Source organism: Python bivittatus, unplaced genomic scaffold (genome assembly GCF_059951505.1).
Source record: "Python bivittatus isolate LINGU-HERP-01145 unplaced genomic scaffold, Pbiv_v1 ctg000700_np1212, whole genome shotgun sequence".
In the NCBI taxonomy this organism is placed as follows: Eukaryota; Metazoa; Chordata; class Lepidosauria; order Squamata; family Pythonidae; genus Python; species Python bivittatus.
Genome location: NW_028277098.1, coordinates 51134266 through 51157428, shown reverse-complemented (window position 1 = coordinate 51157428; position 23163 = coordinate 51134266). Strand labels below are relative to the sequence as shown.

The 23163-nt window shown below is 38.9% G+C and overlaps 1 protein-coding gene across 1 annotated transcript in view; it reads left to right on the top strand.

Annotated features, from left to right (window-relative positions):
* DMAP1 (DNA methyltransferase 1 associated protein 1) overlaps positions 1–23163 on the top strand; it is a 52283-nt gene that overhangs the window by 15972 nt on the left and 13148 nt on the right. The window contains exons 8-9 of the mRNA XM_007419961.3: positions 1772–1957; positions 7258–7329. Coding sequence (XP_007420023.1) covers positions 1772–1957; positions 7258–7329 — 258 coding nt within the window. The remainder of the gene's footprint in view (positions 1–1771; positions 1958–7257; positions 7330–23163) is intronic.

The window sequence follows — 23163 nt, the reverse complement described above, 5'->3', positions numbered from 1 at the left end:
GGAAATCATGTGTGAAAATAAATAGAATCCTTAGCAAATGATTCAACATTGAGCAGAGTAAGACAAGATGTATGAAGTCTCCTTGGTTGTTCAGTATATTTATGGAAACTCTGTAAGGAATGCTTTTGATGCTTGGAGGTTTCAATGTACGTACTTTTGTATGTAAAGAATGCCATGTTGTTGGCTAAGAACTTGAATGATTTGCAGTAAATGTTTGATAGCCTGTATGATGCATCAAGGAGGATGGATCTGAAAATGTAGCAAAGATTAAGATAGTTTTACATTCTAGAGTAAGGAGATTAATTGTGAATCCTGGTAGAATGTTTATTGAAGACGACAAAAATGGATTCAGAAATTTTAAGATGTGCAAATGCTAGTACAAAAATACTGGATAGTATAGAATCTGTTGTGAAGAATGAATGAATGAATGAATGAATGAATGAATGAATGAATGAATGGGAAAAAAAGCAAAAATATTGTATATAATAAACATGTTTCTGCCCACATTGTTATATGGATGTATGAGTTGGGTATATCATGAGAAACCTAAAAAATAAGTTAAATGCAATTGTTTCATCATATATTTTTTATTTTATTTTTATTTATGTATCATTTATATAGCCGCCCATCTCACACAAAGTGACTCTGGGCGACGTACAACACTATAGAGAGAGAGAGAATGAAAAACAAAATTCTTTACCTGTACAGTCATTTATATTTGCTATATTCTAGGCAAGTTATAAAGCAAATAATCAAGAAGAGTGAATGGATTGAGAGGAAGAGGGAGACTGAGAAAGTGTAGACATTTAAAGTATAAATGGCAGTGTATGAAGCAGTGTATGGATGTGGTGGATGTGGAAGCAAGTTTGGGGTTTTCTTTAGATTTGTTTTATCCCGCCTTTATTATTTTTATAAATACCTCAAGGCAGCAAACATACCTAATATTCCTTCCTCCTCCTATTTTCCCCACAACAACAACCCTGTGAGGTGAGTTGGGCTGAGAGAGAATGACTGGCCCAAAGTCACCCAGCTAACTTCCATGCCTGAGGCAGGACTAGAACTCACAGTCTCCTGGTTTCCAGCCTGGTGCCTTAACCACTAGACCAAACTGTTTTCAGGGGTATTCAGAGTTACAGTGAATGTTGTTGTATATACTATATTTATCTATATTTCATTTCTTTTCTTAACTTAGGCTGTTAATTTGTTTGGCTTATTTCTTGTTCCATTTATGTGCTTTGCATAACATTGCTCACTTCAAAAGAGAATAACATGATAGGTAAACCTGTATCTATGTATGGAAAAGAATTTGTTATGTGATCTCAGCAGCATTATTTTCTAGGGGTATGCAGAGCAGTTGAAAGAAATACTTTGCAATCACTGGAGTACATAGAAGAACCTGTTTTTGAGTTATTAATGCACTAGCTGTTTGCCAGGTTTCTGTGGCAGCTTTGAAAACTGCTCCTGGCTATCTCTGTTTATATATGCTTGGAAATGCATGTTGCTTCTGCTTGCCAGTTTGTTCCTGTGTATTGCAAAGCACCTTTTTCAAATGGTTTGCCCATAGAGTCACTTTTTGATTGAGGCGACATACGTCCAGGTAGGTAGGTAGGTAGGAAGGTAGGTAGGTAGATAATGAAATATTCCTTGGCTTCTAGAAAACCATAGGACAGGGGATCCTAATCTAGAAATAAAATTGTTGCCATTAGATGGCTCTCCAATACTGCTTTACCCATCATGTAATCCTGCTGCATTACCTCTTTTTCATCTATAGGTGGCAGAAGAAGAATATCTAATCCAGGAGTTGCGGAAAATTGAAGCTAGGAAGAAAGAGAGGGAGAAGCGGACACAAGATTTGCAAAAACTCATTACAGCTGCTGACACAACCACTGAACAAAGACGTGCAGAGCGCAAGGCGCCTAAGAAAAAGCTGCCGCAGAAAAAAGAGACTGAGAAACCTGTAAACATCTTATGCTTCCCTTGCTTGTTTTTCTTATGGTGCTATCTTACAGTTTGACTGCCAGGAATGGTTGGTTGACTGTATAAGTTTTGCTTCCATGATTTGGTTTGTTTCTTTTCAGACCTTAATATCTCTTGAAGCAGTCATACAGGAAGTTGTGGTATGGCCACAGTTAAGCTAGAAGGAAAGGAACTGAAATTGCTAGGCTGGAAAGGAGATAAAGTGGGCTTAAGACAAACCCTCTCAAGGGGCATAGTGAATACACAGTCAGGAAGTCGCTCTCCTCTGTGTCATTCTGCACGACAAACATGGTCAGTGAAAGATGCCAATTTTAAGCTGTAAGTGTGAATACTAAAGTTGGATAGAGCAGTCTATTTACAATTACATTTGGTCATTCATTTAAGTTTCTTCTTTTCCTGTTTCTAGAAATTAATATGCAAATACCTATTTAATGTTGGAATGTGTTTTCTTTTAAAATACACACACACAAAATATTTAAACACAAGCATTTCTTTTTTTAAAACAATAGTTTTTTTAATACAGGCAAGGCACCAACTCAGATAAATAAATAAATAGTGGTTATGCAGAGAGAAAATAATATAGTAATTCAGATAAACTAAACATAACAAAAAATGGAAAAAAACTAATTTAAAAAAAGGAAAGAAAAAGATTTATATAATATCCATTTAGTATTAATATAAATTAATTAAATCCTTAAGCTTATTAAATCTAGATCATAGATAATGCACTTTTAAAGATTGATTCCCTTAAAATGTATATCACAAAAGTATGAATTTCAGAAGATAATGCTGTTCTGATCTGCTCAGGAGGATCAGAACAATTCACATTGGAATTTATGAATTCTGAACTGCTCAAGCATCCAACTTGCTGTCAGGTAGAAAACATGCTGTTAGATGATGTATTGATAGTAAAAACATTCTCTCTTAGTCTGACAGTGAGCTTCTAAGGTTCAGCATAAGTGAGAGAGTTAAAGAATAATTGAAGCAATCACCAATAGGTGATTGAGTTTGTGATCAACCCACCCATCCCCCATTGCAGAATGATGTTTTCCTGAAGACTACAGATGGTAGTCAAGACCGGATAACTTAGGGAACAACTTTGGCCTTGAGTGCCTGTTTGACACTTTTTTACCTGTCACTCTTTAATATCTCACTTGTTCTGTGAAATGCTAGTAGATCATATTGTGATCCATAATCTCTAGATTGTGGTTGCTTTTTATATAGAATATAGTGTGGAATGGTAGCATGCCATATCATTTCTGGAAAAGATTCTGCCTTTCAGTGATGAAGAAGGGATCTCAGCACTGATTTCATATGAAAATGCATCATTTTGTGTGAGCAAGACTGGCTTTGCATCTGTAAATCTCTTGTGCAGACTAAGATTAGGAGGTCTCAAAAATTTGAAGTCTGTGGCTTCAGTTTCTCTTAGCTTCAGTCCCTCACTAGACAGGTTATTCTGTTCCAGTACATATGGGATTAAGTAGCCATTCAACTTGCTTTAGGCATGCCTGGCTACTTCCCACAGTATTGCCTGGGGCCATTATGCCTGCATGTAAGTAAACACCTCAGGGTTCCTAAAGGCAGCTTATGTTGTTGCACAAGTGCTGTTTCAACCATGACAGAGTCCATTAGGAGTCAATTACCAACTGTAGCAGGAGACCGCGTTTTTTTAAATTGCATTTTAACTAACAATTTGAATTGAGGGCTGTATCAGCATCATCTCAACAAAGGGAAGTCATTTACCAAAGAGTCAATTGAGGTTGAAGCTTTTACAGCTCATGCTTGCATGTGAGGTATAGCAACTTGTTTAATTGCTCTGATGTGAGGCAAAGGCAGGTTGTACAGTGGGGAGGGAGTTAACCTGCCCTTCATTTTCATTAGAGATTAAATGGAAAATTATTGAGGGGAGGTAGTAAGAATTCGCCTAACACTGTCCTGAGGTTATCTTGAACCATATAAAATCAAAGCTTTTAAATAGAAGTTTAGATGCCTCCACAGTGCTTAGTATGGTGCAATCTACAGGATCTAGGATGCATGGCAGGTGATTTGATATTTCCTGTTATTTTTATAATAGTATATTACTTTGGCTTTGACTACAAATTGTCCTGGTATGAAATTTAATTAATTAATTAATTAGCACCAACATATTTTGGTCCGCTGATATGGGTTCAGGTATTACAAGCAACTACTTTGCTTGTAGTTTGAGTAAATTGAATTTGATGACTTTAGTAGTATAAGTTTTGGCCAGACACAGGTAAGAATGTCTGAACATGTCATCAGGAAATTCTCTTATATGTTTCATTCCCTTGACTGTTGGATTTGTTTTCAGTGGATCCTTGATTTTAGAGAATATATGAACCATCTCATGCATAGTTCACAGCATATCTATTTACACAGCTTCTAAGAAGGCTGTTCAGGAGGAGTAAAAGAAAGATCAAGAGCTGGTAATAGTTTTTCTTTTGAAGAAACATATATGAAGTTTCAGATCATCCCCATTTCTGGTGAGCTATGAGAGTTTGGGGAGGTGGGGATTGTATTTCTTTTTCTAATAAGCAAGTCTGTGATATTTGATAGCTTTTCTGTCCTTAATACCGTTGAGCAGTTTCTAAGTAAAAAAAATTGGATCACCCAGCTGTGAAGAAAGTGGATAAGATCCATCAGCCCATTGAAACAGCACCATATTTTTCTTTCTGATTCCATTCAGATGTAATAGGGTTTTTCCAAGAAGCCATTGTTTGTTAAAATGTGAATGAACAATGTGATTGTGCACTCTTGTGCACTTTCTGCAGTAGAAGCAGTTTCTTATATCACAGTTTTCTGTCACCTCTGAAGTTCAAAATAAAGTATGTTCTGCCTATAGATCATATCCTACTTTGTAATTCTGAACCATAGAAGATATTTAAATGGCATAGTTTCCACATGCAGACATTAAAGAGAAACTGTGGCTTAAGTATCCTGGATCTGGCATAGGCTGAAGAGAGAGGATTGGGAAGATGAGTGTATTTACATTCATTATTAATGTCTAGACCTTGGTTTGTTGGAATGCCCTGTTATGCCAGAGCAGAATCACGGTAACGTTAAAGATATAACCCAGACGGTTTGCAAGCAAACCTGAATATATCCATATTTTGTAGATTAAAAAGAATCATATTTGAGATATGCAAGTACCTGAAATTATATACAACAATGAAAATTCCATGCCTGTCTTAGACTTAGATGACAATGGTTGAGGTTAAAATGATAAATATCAAAATAAAAAATAATATAGTGCTATAATGAACAAAGCTGGGATTTTGTTGGATGTGTATATTATCTTTTTTATGTTAACAGTGCAAAACTCTATAAGAGAATAACCATTTTTGTTCACCAGAACAAAGGAAATTGTAATACCTTTTTAGATGGTCATTAACACACCTATTTCTGTGAGCAGATGTAGAATTCACTTGCAAGAGAGGGGAGAAAAAAGAATCTGTGATAGAGCCTCTTCTGTCAAGCTTTTTTTTCTGTGCTAGGGATTCACCTCCACCCACATATATTTTTAAAATCATAGTTTAATTGTATAAGAATTTATGACATTGAAACATTTGTGAATCTGTAGTGTTTAAATAGCAGATACATTATATGCTTAGCTTGTAATGGGGAAATATGTGGCTAGAGGGGAAAGATGTTATTTCTTGTGAAAAATGTGAGGGATGATGAGTTGGGTACATTTGCTGCAGTATAAAGCATAAGGAGAGAGCAAAGATTAGGATGAATGTTTAGTGTAAATAATATAGAAATTAAATGGTTAACAGAGGATGACACAGATGTAGATACTGGTTTTCTGGAAGCTGGAAAAATCATGCTTTCCTGTATAACAGATGTTCTGCATATTTTTCTTGTTTTATACAACCGTGCACATCACACCTTTGGTTTATTATTTGCTTGGGAAACTATGAAAAGACAGAATCATGGGAATGAGATAAAAAGTTTTATAATAGCTGTCATACCATAAAGGAGGATTTGGGATTTGACAATGAATCTTCTAATGATCAACTGAAATAAAAAGATAAGATGCCCAAATCAACACATTTTGAAATGGACTAAAGCAAGTTATGTATTTAATTCACTAAACAAATTATATTTGGAGACCTTTGAGCCCAGATACTATTTTTAGAGGCCTCATTAAGGAGAGACCTGGTAGATTTTAGTTTGTAGGAATAGTGCTGCCTTTAATATAAGAAACTTAAGGATAGATTCATATACTTTACCTTATCTGATAGATGTTGGCTAGTTTTGAGCAGTTAGAGAACTGACTGGCATCTCACACAAGAAAAGTAATTTTAAAAAATCCTATTGTATGAAAGGTCCTTGTAATAGTAATTCTAAAAGTAGTTTTCTGTTGTAAAAATGTTACTTCTCTTAGTTTTAAAGCATGCTGCATGTTTGTCTTGTTAGATTATTTTAATTCTAATAAGAAAGTATTTCACCTTGAATCCCACACTTTCCAATTCTGTTTTCTTGCTACTGATACAATCCATGAACTGTTAGATTCATAATGTCACAAGAAAGCTAGCCAGCTCCATAGGACTTAATTTTAGTCCAAGTGAGAGAATCCTGCAGTGAGATGTACCTGCTTTATCCCGTTGAAAAGTCAATTCTGGGTACATTTACGTGGGAATAAACACTAGTGTACTTAACTTAAGTATGATACTTGATTCAGCTCCAAGAGTTCACATCTCTTGAGCCTTTCTTACAGAATAATTTCTGTGGATAGGTTCATGTTTGTTTTTTATGCCTGTTCTCGCTTTCAGTTTTAATCTAATATTTTTGAGGAAAGTTTATTAAATATGTAAGGAATGAACGTCTAACACCACTATGTAATTCACAAGCAAATATAGTGTAAGTATAGTTGGAGCTACCTAGATGCCATGCATCACTTTGTGAATAAACTGAATCTAATCTGACTTCATCGTTATACCTCATTGCTCACTTGCCTTGAATAATTTTAAACAGGTACTATGTATAGATACTAGATTTGTACTAGAGTAGATTGCTGATATCTTAATGTACTAAAGCCATATTGTTACAATTTTAATTAAACTAGTAGATGGCTGTACAAGCAGCATGGTAAACAAATAGTTCACCTCATTTCCTATTCATCAGGTCCTTCCAGTTGTGCTCAGAAGGATGTTCATCTGAATTCAGATTTATTTCTGACAGGTGTTTCTCTAGCAGGAAACTCTGCTTAGGTTTTTGCCTTACCTTCATACCTTACCTTGAACTGTCCTTCTGTTTTAGGCTGTCCCTGAAACAGCTGGCATCAAGTTTCCAGATTTCAAGTCTGCAGGTGTCACGCTGCGGAGTCAAAGGGTAGGTTAATGTGCTGGTCTTTGGGGGCTATGGGGATACCTGCCTGCTTACTTTCATTTCTTGTTCCTCTCCTGTTAATGGTCTAATGGAGCATGAGCTACAACAGTACAGTGGCTCCAGCTAAACTCTTGAATATAGACTGTGTAGTTTTATCTTTCAACCTGTCTCTTTCTTCTTAAGTAGGGGTGCATAACTTTTTTGGGGTCAAGAGACATTCTTTAGTTTTTAAGATTATTTTTTTCTTTGAAGCTCACTTCATAACATCAGCTAGGGTGAAATATTTACCACTTTTGGGGACCTTTTAAGTGGTGAAATGGGTCTATTAAATCTTATGGAGCTTTAAATCATCTTTTTTGCACTTCCCCCCTCCCTCAATTGCAGGCTGTTATATTGTGAAAAATCAGTAGTATTGCTCTGGGGGCCACAGGTTATCCATCCTTGCTCTGATGTTAGTAGTGCTTTAACCTGATTCTCTGCTTCAGCCTATCATTTTTGATAATGGAACTCTCGTAGAGAATGGAAACAAGGGAACAGAAGTGGAAAACTATGATCTCCATGATAAGGGAACTTTGCCTCCTGCATACAGACTGATACCTCCAAGCGGTATACAGTTTTTGAAAAGATAAATCTGACTTCATGATGCAGATTCCTTGGTAGATTTCATATATCAGTTTGCAAGAAACAGATCCTTTAGGAAAACAAATGTTTTGGGAATAGAGCAAACCTGGTTATTTCATTTCTTGGAAATTCACTTATTCGAGAGTATTTTAGGATCCAGTAGATAGCGCTTCTAAACTTGCATCTGAAGGTCTAGGTTTAAAATGCCAGTTCAGCCACCCTCAGTTTGTTAGTTAAATTGGAAGAGTAGTGGCTGAACTCCATTTTTTTGGAGTTTTGTGAAATTGACTGAGAAAATAACTAATATCTGTATAAAATAATTGCCAGCTAGCCAAAGCCCGCCCCCCAAACCTCACATTGGAGTTGTCAAGGGTATAGCTTTGGTGTGTTCTATCTTTCAAAAGCTTTACTGCTGGTTGTTTATTGTCTGTTTTCAAATGTAAGGTTGGGAAATACATGGAAGGTTATATTTGAAACTAGATTAATCAGAGTAATTTTGGATCATGATTTGGAATGCTACTTTAAACTTTCATGTGTGGCCAAAATTCTTGCTATTGCAGAAGGTAAGAGGCTCTGGTCTGGTTCAGATCTGGAATCATAGAATCATGAAGTTCACAGCAAATCATGGGTTGGTATGAGTATGAATATTGGACTCAATGCTCTTCTTTTAAATCTCCTATTTTAAATCTGCTAGTTCTAAACTGAAGTTTGGCCTTTTGCTCAATCTTAGGAAATGTGATTTATTTATTTTTTTGGGCATGAATGGCAAGAGGAAGTGTATGAGCTAAGAAGGATCAGCCTAATATATCAGGGTGTTCAGGTAAAGCCAACAGCTTTCCCCTCTCACCATGGGCATCCAATAAGAGTAGCAGGTGGCATTGCCCGTGTCACAACATCATCAAACAACCTACCTCATGATATATGCAGCCTAATTTAGATGTCATTGTGGCTTCTGTCTGATGCCTGTGTCTCTCATAATCAGCATATAGAGCGGGCAAGGATTTTGATTAGTCCAAGTGGGCAATCTACATTTAGGTTGATGAAGGTCTTAGGCCATTTACTAGTGAGGCCCTCCTTCTGAACTGAAATTGAAACTAACATTTTGTCATCATTTGGCTAACAGTAGTAATCCGATTTGGGGGTATGTTTTAAAAAATGACTTTCTGGTAAATTAGTTTCAGCCAGCTTTGGGCCAGCAGTCCTGTTTAGAATTTTGAAAGAATATTGTTGGTTTTCTAACAGAGCTGCTGTGGGGTGAGGCTTGCTAGTTACAGAATGGTTCCCATGAAAGGCATGAGGCCCCCTGACCCCCTAATGCACTTAATACCAAAGGGCATTTACTGTCTGACCTCTAAGATACTCCCTACCACTCCATTCTTCCTCCATTCTGGGCAGGTAAGCACACTTTTGGACAAAGTGCAGGGCTTTTTTTTTTTTTAATGAATCATTTTGGGGCCCTTGTGACATTCTTGTATATAAAGATGATACTGGAGGCTGGTGCTCTGCTTTCCACATACCCACTTTCTATTTAAAGTCTGGCAGAGAACCTGGCAGAAATGGGGTAGGTGAGTAAAACTGTAGTTGTGCTTATAGTAACATGTTGTGAACCTTCAGTTATATTTACCTCAATATTTGGATTATTTTTCTAAAACTATAAAGCTATAGATTGAAAACTCGGTTACCAATAAAGATTCCCTAAGGGAGAGAGAGATGGTTATTATATAATATAAAGTTATAATATTAAAAGGAATTGTGATATCTGACAGGATATATTTTTCTACAGAGATTCTCTAAGGCAGAATTCCGGGAGTTGAAGTCCACACATCTTGCCAAGTTGCCAAGGTTGAGAAACACTGCTCTAAGGCTTTCTCAAACTGGTTCCCTGCACAAGTTTTGGACTGCAGTTTCTGTCATGTCCGGCCAGTTTATCCAGGATACCTGGGAAAGGCTGCCACAGAATACAGAGAAGTTTTTCTTTGTATACCTTCTCTTTTACTGGAACATATTGTCCAGAGAGTCACAGTTGGGGAATGAATTACATGAAAAGGTGGTTAAGCCATTTATTTAACCTTGTCTGAGTCCCAGTTCATGCATTAGGGATGTAGCAAAGCTGTCATTTCACTGTGAATTGGTTCTCCTGCTTCACTGCTAACATTCAAAGGATAGAATCACATAGAGGTATGTGGCTGAAGCAATATCTGTGTGGCATTTCAAGAGTTTCTCTAAGTCATTGGACCTGGATTGAGAATGCAGGCTTGTTGGACCCCCATTTCTATTAACATGTCTCCTATAGCAACCTCTTCCTATTTCTGTTCCTTACTGGCAAGATGTGGAAATAATGTACAGTGTGACAGATGCAAAGGTGGGTAGATATGGAAGCTCTGGGGAGCAGTCAGGAGGGGATTTGTTACCTGTCTGAATTAAATCCTCTTTCTAAACAGTTTATTCATATTCTGTCTTTCCATTTAATGCAGTAGAGAAATCAACATGAGGTTTACTGCTTAAGAAGAAGGAACATGTTTTTAAAATGCCAGGGCTCCCTGCCTCTCCTCCATGCTTTTTACTCTTTGGGTTCATGATGATCATAGAAATTAACAGGCATATTTAATATAAAACACAGTCAGCCTATTTTGGCTGTTCTTTGAGAGTAATGAACTACAGAGCACTCTTTGTAGCAGAATGCTCCACTAGTAAGATCAGCACAGATACTGAAATCTTTCTTATGGGCAAAGCAGAATTCAGGTTAGGTGAAAGAGTACACCTATCCAGGACCTTCTGTTTTGGAGAAGTGTATGATAGTCAACTTGTGTTCTCTTCCTGAGTGACAGTGATATTTTAATGCAGGAATGCAGCAGACATTTCTGATTTGTGGTGGAAATGTGTGGCTGAGAAAAATTTGAAGGGACATAAGTACTTTTAGCTGCTGCCAATTTCTAATTAAAATTTAACTGCTGCCTTTGATTCTTAAAGGACCAAATCTGGGTGCTGTTCCTGTGTACTTGCATTTTCCCTTTAGGCACTTTGTTTTTATTTTTCTTCGTAATAGTGGGATATGGTGGCCATCTTGAAAAATGACCTTTTATATAACTCCCAGACCTCTGTGTGCCAATTTTAGTCTCTTTTTTTTTAATGCAAAATGTACTTAAAATCTTTTAAGAACTGGAGAAACTTTTAAAATGGTGTTCCTTTGATCCTCACTACTATCAGTTCAAGCCATTTAGTTTTATTAAGATGTGATTTCCTCTGTGTAAATGTATATTGTCATGCAAGTCTCAATCACCCTTCTGAAGAGAATGTAAGAGAAGTAGTAGTATGTTTGGGGTTTTTGATTCAATGTTGCACTGTTGCATCTCTTGTATGAGATGAAACAAGAGGTCTGGACTCTAACCTGTTAAGTCTTTGATAATGAGGGAAAAACAGTAGGATGAAAGAAAGTTCTTAGCAATCTCAGAACCATGGAGTGCACTGGGGAATGCTGTGGTGCAATTGTTTAGTTCACAGCTGGACACTTTCCACCAAGAAAGGCTTCCAGCTGGTAATTTTACTTGTTACCTGCTAACTAGGATCTTGTAGACAAATTGGTGGTCAGACCAATTAAAAAGAAATGGGGGGAGAGGGAGCTTTCATTCCCATTGATTCACATATCCACCCTCACTGGCTTTTAAATATTTACTAGCCAACTGAGCACTTTTTTAGCACTGATTAATGAGGTACAATCCACTGTGGTGCTTGCTTTCTCTGATCACAGAGAAGGAGGGTGTGGGCTAGGGCTATTCAAAAGTATTTTTGTCTGTGTTAGGCACAAAGGGAGGGGGTTACTTGAATATGTGTGTATATTAAATGCACATTCTGAATATTTGACTTGTCCCACTATGAAATGGTTAGATGTGATGCCTGTTTGCTCTTCTGCAGAGGCTCTTTGTCAGGTGCCTTCTCTCTGACATTAATGCAAAGCCAGACCTCATCAGCTGCTAACAGGGAAAACATCTGTCTTTCTGTGCTTGATCAATACTGTCCTTCAGAAGCTGAGCCTTGAAAGCAGTTACATAAAATACCAGTAATATTTATTTGGATTTGATAAATTTAATTACTTGGAACAATTAATAATTTATCTCTTTAGTATTGACGATGCCGCAAGGCATTTTGGTGAGATAAGCTGATGGTAATCAGCACCTTCTTATTAGCTGGACATTGTGTGTTGCTATGATAGGGAAAACTTCCAGTGGTTAGAAAGATGAAGTGTTCTAGTTGTTTTTACTGACATGTTCATGTAGTAACTGTACTCAGAGCCAGAGTCCACTACACAAATGAATAAGGTAATAGCTAGGGACACAGAGCACATGGCTGGATGGGGAGGTATGTGTGAATTGAATGTCATCTCAGTTTTACTCACAAATAGTAAGCACTGATGCAATCCAATAAAAGTGGTTGGTTTGCAGTTCATCAGCAATACTGCAGTGGCCCTCTAGCCTTTTACTAAAGGTGACTGATTACAAATGTTTATGTGGTGGGGGGACATGCATGGAAAAAATGATGTCAAATGCTGTTGTATTGGCAAGCTTTAATTTATCAGTACAATTTAATATGTTAATATATTTTAAATGTTAAAGCCAATTATAAATAATTATAATTATTTTTAAAAAGCTGCTTTCTGATAGATTAGATTACAACCAGCTTGAGCCAGTGGATACATTTAGAATTATTATAATTATTTATAATTGCTATAAATTTTATCCATCTATATGCCTTTGAGCACAGAGTTGTTATTCATCTTAAAAAATAAATTGAATTCATTTTAACCTTACAATAACATAGATAAGCTTTATAAACTGAAGGCAATGTCTCCAGTTCCTGAGGGTTTATTTAGGGAGGAACTGTGGTAGCCAATTTTCTTTGTCTTATTTCTTCCACGTGGTAGTACCCCATAAATCTCAGTTTTCTTCTCTTTTTCTTTGGTATCATTGTGTAGTTAGGATGCATGTTTTAGCTGCAATCCTGTGTGCACTTATTTGAGCTTAAGTACCACTGGCCACAATGAGGCTGACTTTTTAGCACACTTATATAGGATTCCATTGTTAACATCTAAAACAGAGTTATTTCAGAGGACATTCCCTTAACCTTGAGCACTGCACCATCTTTTACTTCTTTATTTTTCACTTGTATTCTTTTAGTTGGAGGATTTTATTTATTTATTTATATAGCTGCCCATCTCAAACCAGTGACTCTGGGAGGCTAACAATAAAAACAACATTAAAAACAGTACAAAAAATAAATAGAATATAGATACAGCCAAGAGATCTTTAAAAAAACCCGTCAGTGTCAACACAACCACGAAACGGGCCCTTCACACACTCAGGACCCCAGGCCTTCCGAAAAGCCAAAAGGGTTGAGGCCATCCTAATCTCAGGAGGGAGGATGTTCCAGAGGGCAGGCACCACAGCACAAAAGGCATGTCTCCTGGTCCCTGCCAGCCAACATTCCTTGGCTGACGGGACCCGGAGCATGCCCAACCTGCTGGACTGGATTGGACGGGTGGAAACAACTGGGAAAAGACGGTCCCTAAGGTAACCCGGTCCCAAGCCATGAAGGGCTTTATAGGTGACAACCAGCACCTTGAATTGCACCTGGAAACACACCGGCAACCAGTACAGATCCCGAAGCAGTGGTGTTACATGTGCCAAGTAGCCGACCTTGGGCAGCTGCATTCTGTACCAGCTGAAGCTTCTGAATGCTCTTCAAGGGCAGCCCCATGTAGAGTGCATTGCAATAGTCCAGATGGGAGGTCACGAGGGGATGAGTGATAGTGAGTAGAGCCTCCCGATCCAGGAATGGGCCCAACCGATGCACAACCCAAAGGTGCGCAAAGGCCCTCTTAGCCACAGCTGTCACCTGCTCTTCCAGCAGGAGCTGTGAGTCCAAGAGGATCCCCAGATTGCACACCAGGCCTGTCTGGGGCAGAACCACCCCATCCAGAACCAAAGATGGAAGAACCTTGGTACTGGAAGGCCCAAACACCCAAAGCCACTCAGTCTTGCTTGGGTTGAGCTGAAGCCTATTGCACCCCATCCAGGCCCCTACAGCCTTCAGGCACTGAGATAGGACATCCACGGCATCACTCAGCAACCCAGGGACTCTTGACGATACCACTCTGATATAAAGCTGGGTATCATCAGCATACTAATGATACCTCACCCCGAACTGTCGGATCACTTCACCCTGAACTGTCGGATCACTTCACCCAGCGGCTTCATGTAGATGTTAAATAAGGAGGGGCAAGACAACCAAGCCTTGTGGCACCCCACACAGTAGGGGCCGTGGACTGGACCTCTCCCCTCCTATCAACACTGACTGGAACCGACCCCAGAGGAAGGAGGAGAACCAGCACAAAGTGCCGCCTACCCCCAACTCCCGAAGCTGGTAAGATGGTATCGAAGGCCGCCAAGAGATCAAGAAGAGCAAGGATGGGAGCACTGCCCCCATTCCGCTCCTGCCAGAGGTCATCCAAGAGTGCAATCAATGCCGTCTCAGTCCTATATCCCAGCCTGAATCCTGACTGAAAGGGGTCCAGATAATCTGCTTCATCCAGAGCCCTTTGAAGCTGCCATGCAACCACTTTCTCAACAACCTTCCCTAAAAAGGGGTAGTTGAAGACTGGATGAAAATTATCCAGATTAGTTGGGTCAAGTGATGGCCCCTTGAGGAGAGGGTGTACCACTACCTCCTTGAGAGCCAGTGGGACCACTCCCTCCCTCAAAGAGGAATTAATCACTGCCCAGACCCAATTATGTGTCCCCTCCCAGGCAGCCTTGACCAGCCAGGAGGGGCAGAGATCTAACACAGAAGTGGCTGAACTAACAGCTACAAGAACCCTGTCCACTTCCTCAGGTTCAGGGGGCTCTAACTCCTCCCAGATAACCATGCAAGACTCAGCCCCCGTACCCCCCACTGGCCTTGCATCAAGGCTGGAATTCAACGCAGAGCGGATGCGAGTGGCTTTACCTGCCAGATGCTCAGCATATTCCTCACAATGGCCCTGAAGGTAGACCCCTGAATTACTTCTTCCAAGGATGGTCCGGGTCACCCGGAACAGGGCTGCTGGGTGGCTATCTACAGATACAATAAGGCTGGAGAAATAATTACGTTTTGCCACCTTACCGCTGCAAGGTAGGCTCTAATTGTGGCTCTAGCTCGTGTTCGATTGTCTTCGCTCCCCATCTCCCGCCAACGGCGCTCTAGGTGTCTCTTAGCCCTCTTAATATACCATGAAGAGCTATGGGAGCTATGGGCACAGAGAGGCAGCTCAGGCGCGATCCAATCCAAAGCTGTGGCCGCTCTCTTGTTCCATGCGGCCACCAAGGCTTCGGTTGGGCCATGCAGCAGTCTTCCCGGAACAACCCCAAGCTCCCTCTGAAACCCAGTTGGGTCCATCAGTCACCTGGTGTGGGCGTTTATTATGTTATTTGTCTTCACTGTATTCGTACAGTAGATATTTTAATTTTTTGTTATATGCTATGCAAGCCACTGGGAGTTGTTAGATTGCAATGGGGTATAAGTTTAATAAATTAAATTTATCAAGCCCTAAAGCCCTACTTTGTGGGGTCCTTTAGTGCTCTACCCTCTCTCTGCTTCTCTTTAATATCTGCACTGGGTGAGGTTATCCATTGCTATGGGGTTAAATACCATCAGTATGCTGATGTTACTCAGCTATACATCCCTGCTCCTGGCTGATCAAATGATACCAATAAGGTTCCTTCCCAGTGTCTGGAGACTATGTGGGTCTGGATGGAGAAGAACAGACTTCAGCTTAACCCAGGAAGACTGAGCAGTTGTGTGTGTTAGGGCTCTGCATCCGGGGACTTCCCATCTTTACTTCTGGATGGGGCAACACTGCCCGATTTGGAAGTCCTCTTGGACTCTTGGCTCCTATTTGAAAATTGGTGGCAGTTGTGGCCAGGAGGGCCTTTGCATAAATCCATCTTGTCCACTAATTGCACCAGTTCCTGAATTGTAAAGTGTTACACATAGCACTCACACCCTGGCCACCTCCTGGTTGGACTATCATAACACACTCTACATGGGGCTGCCCTTGAAGGTGTAATTGTCCAGAATGCAGTATGGATAGTTATGGATGTACCATGGTACACTCATGTACCACCACTGTTTCACAAGCAGAATTGGCTTCCAGTAACTTCTGGGTGCAATTCAAGGTGCTGGTTACTACCTATGAAGCCCTTCATGGCACAGGGCTAAGTTACTTGCACAACTGCCTATCTCCAGTTGACTACACATTCCACAAGGGATGCTTCGATACTCCTTAATAAAACTCTCATCTGGTAAGATCTGGCAAGCATGCCTGCTCTGTCACAGCACTTGCCCTCTGGATAATTCCCAAGATTTGGATGGCTCCAACCTTATTGGCCTTCCATAAGGCCTTGAAGACCTGCCTTTTCCCCTGGGCATTGGGTCAGGGATGTTGTATGGGTCAGGGTGTTGAGTTACACTCTGTAATGATTGGGTTGAATGACTGGGTCTCCCTTGATTATATTTTCTTTTATTTTTTTTTACCTTGTTTTTGTTTTTAATCCTATGTTAGCTGCCCAGAATCACAGTTTATGAATTAAGCAGCCATAAAAATTTATTAAAACTGCATAAGTGGAGAGGGGAGGGGAATGGGGTGGGGTGGAATGGAACACAACGGAACAGAACAGGAGTAGAATCCTGGATGATTGGTGTATGAAATTTGTTACATAGTTCATGATTATGAATTGCTGATTTCAGTGAGACTTGATTGTACTTAATTTCTGCCTGGATAGTTTCTGGTATGTATTTTTGGATATATTTGCTGACTGTATTCTGTCTAATCAAATTTGCTAGTAAAAATTGTTTACATTTTTTCATAAACTCTGTAGTGCAGTTGTGAGATGTGATTTTTAAGCAAGGTGTGGAACTCTGAATAGTTTTTAATTTGAATTTGGCTGAACATTATTACATTTGAGGCATATTTTATGACAAAACTATTCTAGTATCAGTGGAGAGGAATATTTGCCAGAATTACTTCTGCTTAACAAGGCCTCGAAGTAACTTTTCCAAATATTAGAAAGAGAAAGAAACCAGTATCAAAAAACTGTGTATTGTAAAAATCAGGTGTGAATGAAAGCACTTCCTTAAAAGTGTGTTGTTGTTATAAAAATAACATTCCAGATTCCAGATATGAGAAAGAACAGCTGGAAAGGGTAAATACTTTACATAGTTGCACACAACCAAACATTAAAAGAAGAACTCTACTGAACTTGCACCTGTGGATAGAAAATGTCAACCAGATGTTGGATTACGTAAAGGAAGGGAAAATATCCTAATGCTCTTGATGACTTCATTCTCTCTAATCTGAATAAAGGCTGTGTTACCACTCACTTTACCTTTGAAAGGAAATTACTCTGCTAGAGTTTGAGAAAATGGAGGCACATTAAAATGTGTTGGAAGTTGCATAAGCATTTTAGGGCTGTTGAATCTGAGCTGCGAAACATCTGGATGTTCCAGAAATTGTAATCTAGAATTAAGTATTTATTTATTAACTTTAATTATTTTATGTAACTCATGACATTTTAACAAAGACTTGCTAATTTAAGAATATCCTTCCATAGAAATCTCTGAACCTGAATGGGTGAGAGATGAGTGGATTACTTGTGCAAGTTCCCAGGTTCATTTAGCACAGCACATGCGGACCACAGTCAGTTAACCACAATCAAGACCTGTTCACATTTGTCATATTTTTGAATATTAGATTTTATATTGCTGCTTGTGTTGTGCTGAGCGAAGCAGCAGATGTGTTCTCACCAGCTAACAGTCAAGTGTGTATGGGGAGGCAGAGCTGGGAAGAGAGTGGAATCTGGTGAGGTGTCAGGGTACATGGGGAGATGGGGGCAAGGTGCAAAGAAGGCTTTTGCCAGCTGATTGTTAGCTCATGTAGGGAGGTGGCAAGTGAGCTCTGGCTAGTGAATGTGTAGAGACTATGGCAGAGAACCTGGTGGACCTTCACAGATCACACTTTGAGAGTCACTCTTAGATGATGATACTGAATATCAAAAAGGTTGGGTTTGAATTTTGTAGATCATCTCAATCTATATTTCCTTTGCTCATGTCCTCCAGGATAGGTGAGACACAAATTGTACTGTGGAATTTAAAGCATATTTGAGCATTTCTTTTAATGAAAAGCAATTCAAAGCTTTGGGGAACTAATAAGGTATAAAAATCCACCCCTGGGGAGATTACTAGAGTCTCTGAATGATGTAGAAATGTGGGCAAATGTAAAAAGAACCTGGCTCTTTCCTAGTGGCTTTTATTCAAGTCAGATTTGGTATTCCTCTTCTTGGAGAGTTTTATGAGTTCAGGCAATGACTTGCAGCATATCCAAATGTATAGTAGGCTTAAGGTAAATGGTTGTTGTTAATGCCATTCATTTATAATAGTTATTTGCTTGCACCTCTACTTAGCCAAACAGTGAGCTTTGTAAATATGACATCTGTGATATTCTGTAGTGAACTCTGATTGTTAGTATTTGGCAAATAGCTTATCATTGTGATGTGAAAATTAAGTATGAGTTCTTTGCTGGGAAAATCCCCAAAGAAATACGCCTTATTTTATTTACTCACATAAAACACCAATTTACAAAATAAAGTGACAGAATTGCTTATTAGGAATGAATTCTTGATACAGTTTTGAATGCAACTTAAGTGTTAGAAATGACAACTGTTCAACTAGAAACCGATCTATTCTTACCTGTGAAATCAGTTTCCAGGAGATGAATGTTGAGAGCTGAGACAGGTGACGTTACCTTTCATGACAATGTGATCTTTTACTGCAAGCACTTCCAGTTTGTGGGATGGAGAAAGGGTTATGGAAGTGAGCCAAATACAAGGCTTTATTGTCCTTATGGTCAAACTAGGGCCATTCAGGCTTTTGCTTACTGGATTGCTTGTAATGCGCTGGTGGCTAAGCAAGAAAAACCTCCAGATTGTTGCCATTCTGCAAACCTCTCTGCTCATCTAATCATGTGGCTTTGATTCATATATTGATGTGTTGTCCTTTTATTTATTTTTCTCTTGCTGCAGAGTTCATACATTTACTGGTTGTTTATAGTGAGGACAAAGACTCAGAGTCCTTAAATCAAAAGCGATGTTGGCATAATTATAAGCACAAGCTGGCGTTGCAAAGAGGGCTGCAGGGAGAGGTTGTCAGAGGAAGAAAGCACCCAAAATATATTAACCCAAAAGATCTTAGCTAATCACTTCTTCAGCTTGAGCAATCCATTTTTTAAAAATTTGATATATAGTTATTTGGGGACCTGAGCAATAATAAATAATTCTGGTAGATTGTTACAAAGAGGAAGGACGGAAGGTTAGCTGTTGGCTACTGCACTGACTCAAAGTGAAAGTATTCCCTATGTTGCACTGAACTGCTGTCAAGAAAGTGCTTTGTTGTATTGTGAAAAAAAGTAGCAGTTGTTAATCAAACAAAATAGGTTTAAATACTATCAGAGAGACCACATACTCTAATGGCCATTCTGAGCTGAACCATAAGACAGGATACAGCATTGTAGTTTCAGACATGTCATCTGCTGATTCCATCTGAGAGGCCACACAGTTGTCTTTTGGCTGCGGTTAACATTTTTAGACAGATCTTTGCCAAACTGATTTATATCTTCAGTTCTGCATCATATTTCATTATTTTTCTTCCACTATGAGCCACTTGGAAGATTATATTAATCTGCCCCTGTCTTGCCCTGAAAAGGAATGAAGAACTGTGCTACGTTGTGACTGTGAAGGCTTGCCCATACCCCGTATGGTTTTAAAAGCAAAATCAGAGATTACAGGCTGTGGGCAAGCCTTCACAGTCACAGTATAACAGTTCTTCATGGGGTATGGGGCAAACATTCACTGAAACAGAAAAACTCAAAACATGAGAACAGAATAAATCTGGATATTTTTTTTTCAATTGATGGGAGATATCTATTGAAGTATTCATGTAGAATACCATAACAATTCAATCAAATTAAGATTTGGCATATAAGCATTCCAGCATTTTTTTTGGGGGGGCATCATTTTTGTAGACCTTTATAACTAGTTTTCTTTTCCACTAATCTATCTCATGTTTTTTGGTTCTCAGGGGCAAACTAGTCATTCAGAAATGTTATGTGCTGTGGTTGCTCTTATCTAATCTAGAGATCACAAAATTGAACACTCCACACATCAAAATCATAGCTAATAGCAGGAGTGTCCACAGGAGTGGTCAAAAAAGTCAAGATGGCACTATGATCACACAACGGAAGCCCCACCCTTTTTATATGCACATAAAAGGGGAATGGGACTTTGACTGCAGCCACCATCTTGTTGTTTTCTGACTCCTCTATGGATACTTCTGGCTAATAGTAAACTAACATGTCAAGGATAACTATTCTCAGTTAGATTTCCCTCTATTAGATTAGTTTTCTTTATCACCAGGATTTTTTTAAAATATGGGAGATAGGTGCCACTCCAAGAAAAATTGTAGCCCATGGTTGTTCTTTTGGGGCATTCTTCAGCTTGAATTGTTAGTGCAATTGTATTACATGACTCTCAGAACATGTGCTAGGCCATCAGGCGTCAAAGGATGATGTCAGTATAGTTTTTGTATGCACTTTTGCCCACGGCATCCACAGGGAGGTGGTCAAAAAGGCAAGATGGCAGCTGTGGCTGGATAACCAAAGCTCTGCTCCCACTAAAAAGGGGGCGGGGATTTGATTGCATAGTTGAGGCTACCACATTGACTTCCTTTACTCATCCAAGGATGCCTCTGCCTCTGTCTCCAGTGTTGTTATTGTTGTTTAAATAGTTAGACGTTTTTGGTTTCCCACAGGGATTTAGGAGACCTTAGAAGCTACATATTTGATTGTCTGGGAGACCTTAGAAGCTACATATCATGACATGAGACTTGATCAAAGTATGAGGTACATTGTCTTCACTGATAATGGTTTAATGCCATACTCTTTCCCTTTGTTGAAATTCAGTCAGAGCATAGGATTTGTTCCCAGTATTAGGCTGAATGTTATCTCAGCATAGCCAGTAGATCTGTGTCTGGTAGTTTAATATAAGGTAATGCCTTTCTTTTCCCTTTATTACAGATTTTATAATTTGGGCCACATAACTTTAGAAAGTTTTAGTGAACTCCATAGACAAGGGTTTCTCAACCAGGGTTCTGTGGAACCCCTAGGGTTCCGCAAGAGGTCACTAGGGGTTCCCTGGGAGATCATGATTTATTTAATAAATAATTTCAAATTCAGGCAACACGTTCTTGCAATGATAAGCAGAGACTGAACAAAAATCTAGTTACAACTCTTTCTGAGTTATCTGGTAGTGCACTGTAGGACTGTGTTTATTTGGTTGAATCCATTCTTAATTTTTGACATGAGATAGGGGAGACTGTTGATAACAGATGAATGCTATATTGAAGGAAGGGAGGAATATATTGCAGAAAGGGGAGGGAGTAGTGCATTTTTCAAGAAATTAATGGACTCGTCCAACTTAGGCTATGATGTCAGTCTCTCCTTCCTACATCTTTTCCCTGTGGTTTTCCTGTAGCTATTTTATCCCGTTATTTCAAATAAATTTCGTACATGTTTATTCAGTCATGTCTGAGGGTCCAGTGTGATTTTTGAAGATGAGATGTGAGAGAGAAGAGGTGGATTCTAGAACAGACAATACCAATAAGTTTAATGATGATTATGATAATGAAGAATTTAAATCTTCTCAGGCATTTCCCTGCACTGGTATATCAATGGACTCAAAAAAAAAGTCTGTCTTTACAATGAAAGCTATTTATCAATGGGTTTTACATGGACTGCTGATCCAACTTGTCCTATTCCGTTGTGCCTCATCTGTGGCAAACAACTTACAAATGCAGCAATGGCTCCAGGAAATTAAAAAAGACACTTAACTACAAATCACAGCCATATGTCAAGTAAAAGTTCTGATTATTTTAAACAGCTATTGGAATCATAGAACAAACAGAGTAAAGCTTTTGTTAATAAAATGACAATCAGTAAAAAAGCCCAAGAAGCAAGTTATTTAGAAGCAGAAATTATTACACAGCAAAGGAAAAGTCTTGCTTTGGATGAGAAAGTAATCAAGTCAGCATGTAAAATAATAATGGGAAAAATGCTAGGACCAGATCCAGTACAAGAAATGGAAAAGGTTCCACTGTCAAACAGTACAATAAGTCAGCATATTGATGACATGTCACATGATGCTGAAGAAGTTTTGTGTGATAAACTGAAGAACAGCTTTTCTATCCAAGTTGATGAGTCAACAGGTTTCACCAATAAATGTCATGTTATGGCATTTGTAAGATTTGCAAATGATGGTGAAATTCAAGGAAACTTTTTCTGCTGCAAAGAACTACATGAAACATGCAAAGGCCAAGATGTATTTAATGTTTTGTCTTCATATCTGGAAACAAAAAGTCTGTCTTGGAGGAACTGTGTTGGCATCTGTACTGATGGTGCTCCATCAATAGTTGGCTCCATAAGAAATGTTTCCCTTGTAAGAAAAAAAAATCCTGATGTTGTCACAACACACTGCTTTGTTCACAGAGAGGTGTTGGTGTCAAAAACTCTTGGAGATGAAATGAAAAAAGTTCTGGATGATGCTACAAAAATGGTTAACCTTATTAAACAAAGACCAGTTCACTCAAGAATGTTTAAAAAACTGTGTGAAAACCTGGACAAAGAGGACATAAGTCTCCTGTTACTCACAGAAGTATGGTGGCTCAGAGAGAAAGAGTTCTCAACAGGATGTGTAAGCTGAAGGCAGAATTGCAAGAGTATTTTTGAGAAAATAGTATTCCACATTTTGCTGACTGCTTTGAAGATGGAGAATGGTTGCAGAAACTAGCATACTTGGTGGACATCTTTCATCACATGAACCAGCTGAACAGGTCTCTGCAAGGCACTGGAGAAAATGTTTGACCAAGTGACAAGATTCTTGGATTTAAAAGAAAACTGAATGTTTGGAAAAATCATGCTGCAAAAGGAAATATTAAAATGTTTCTACTGCTGCTTGGCTTGAGAGTGAGGTAGGATACCAGAAAATCTCAGATCCAAATTTCAAGGATTCCTCCAGGGTCAAAAGGTTGAGAAAGGCTGCCGTAGGCATCAGAAAGGCAGTTCTGTTGCAGGAGTTGGAT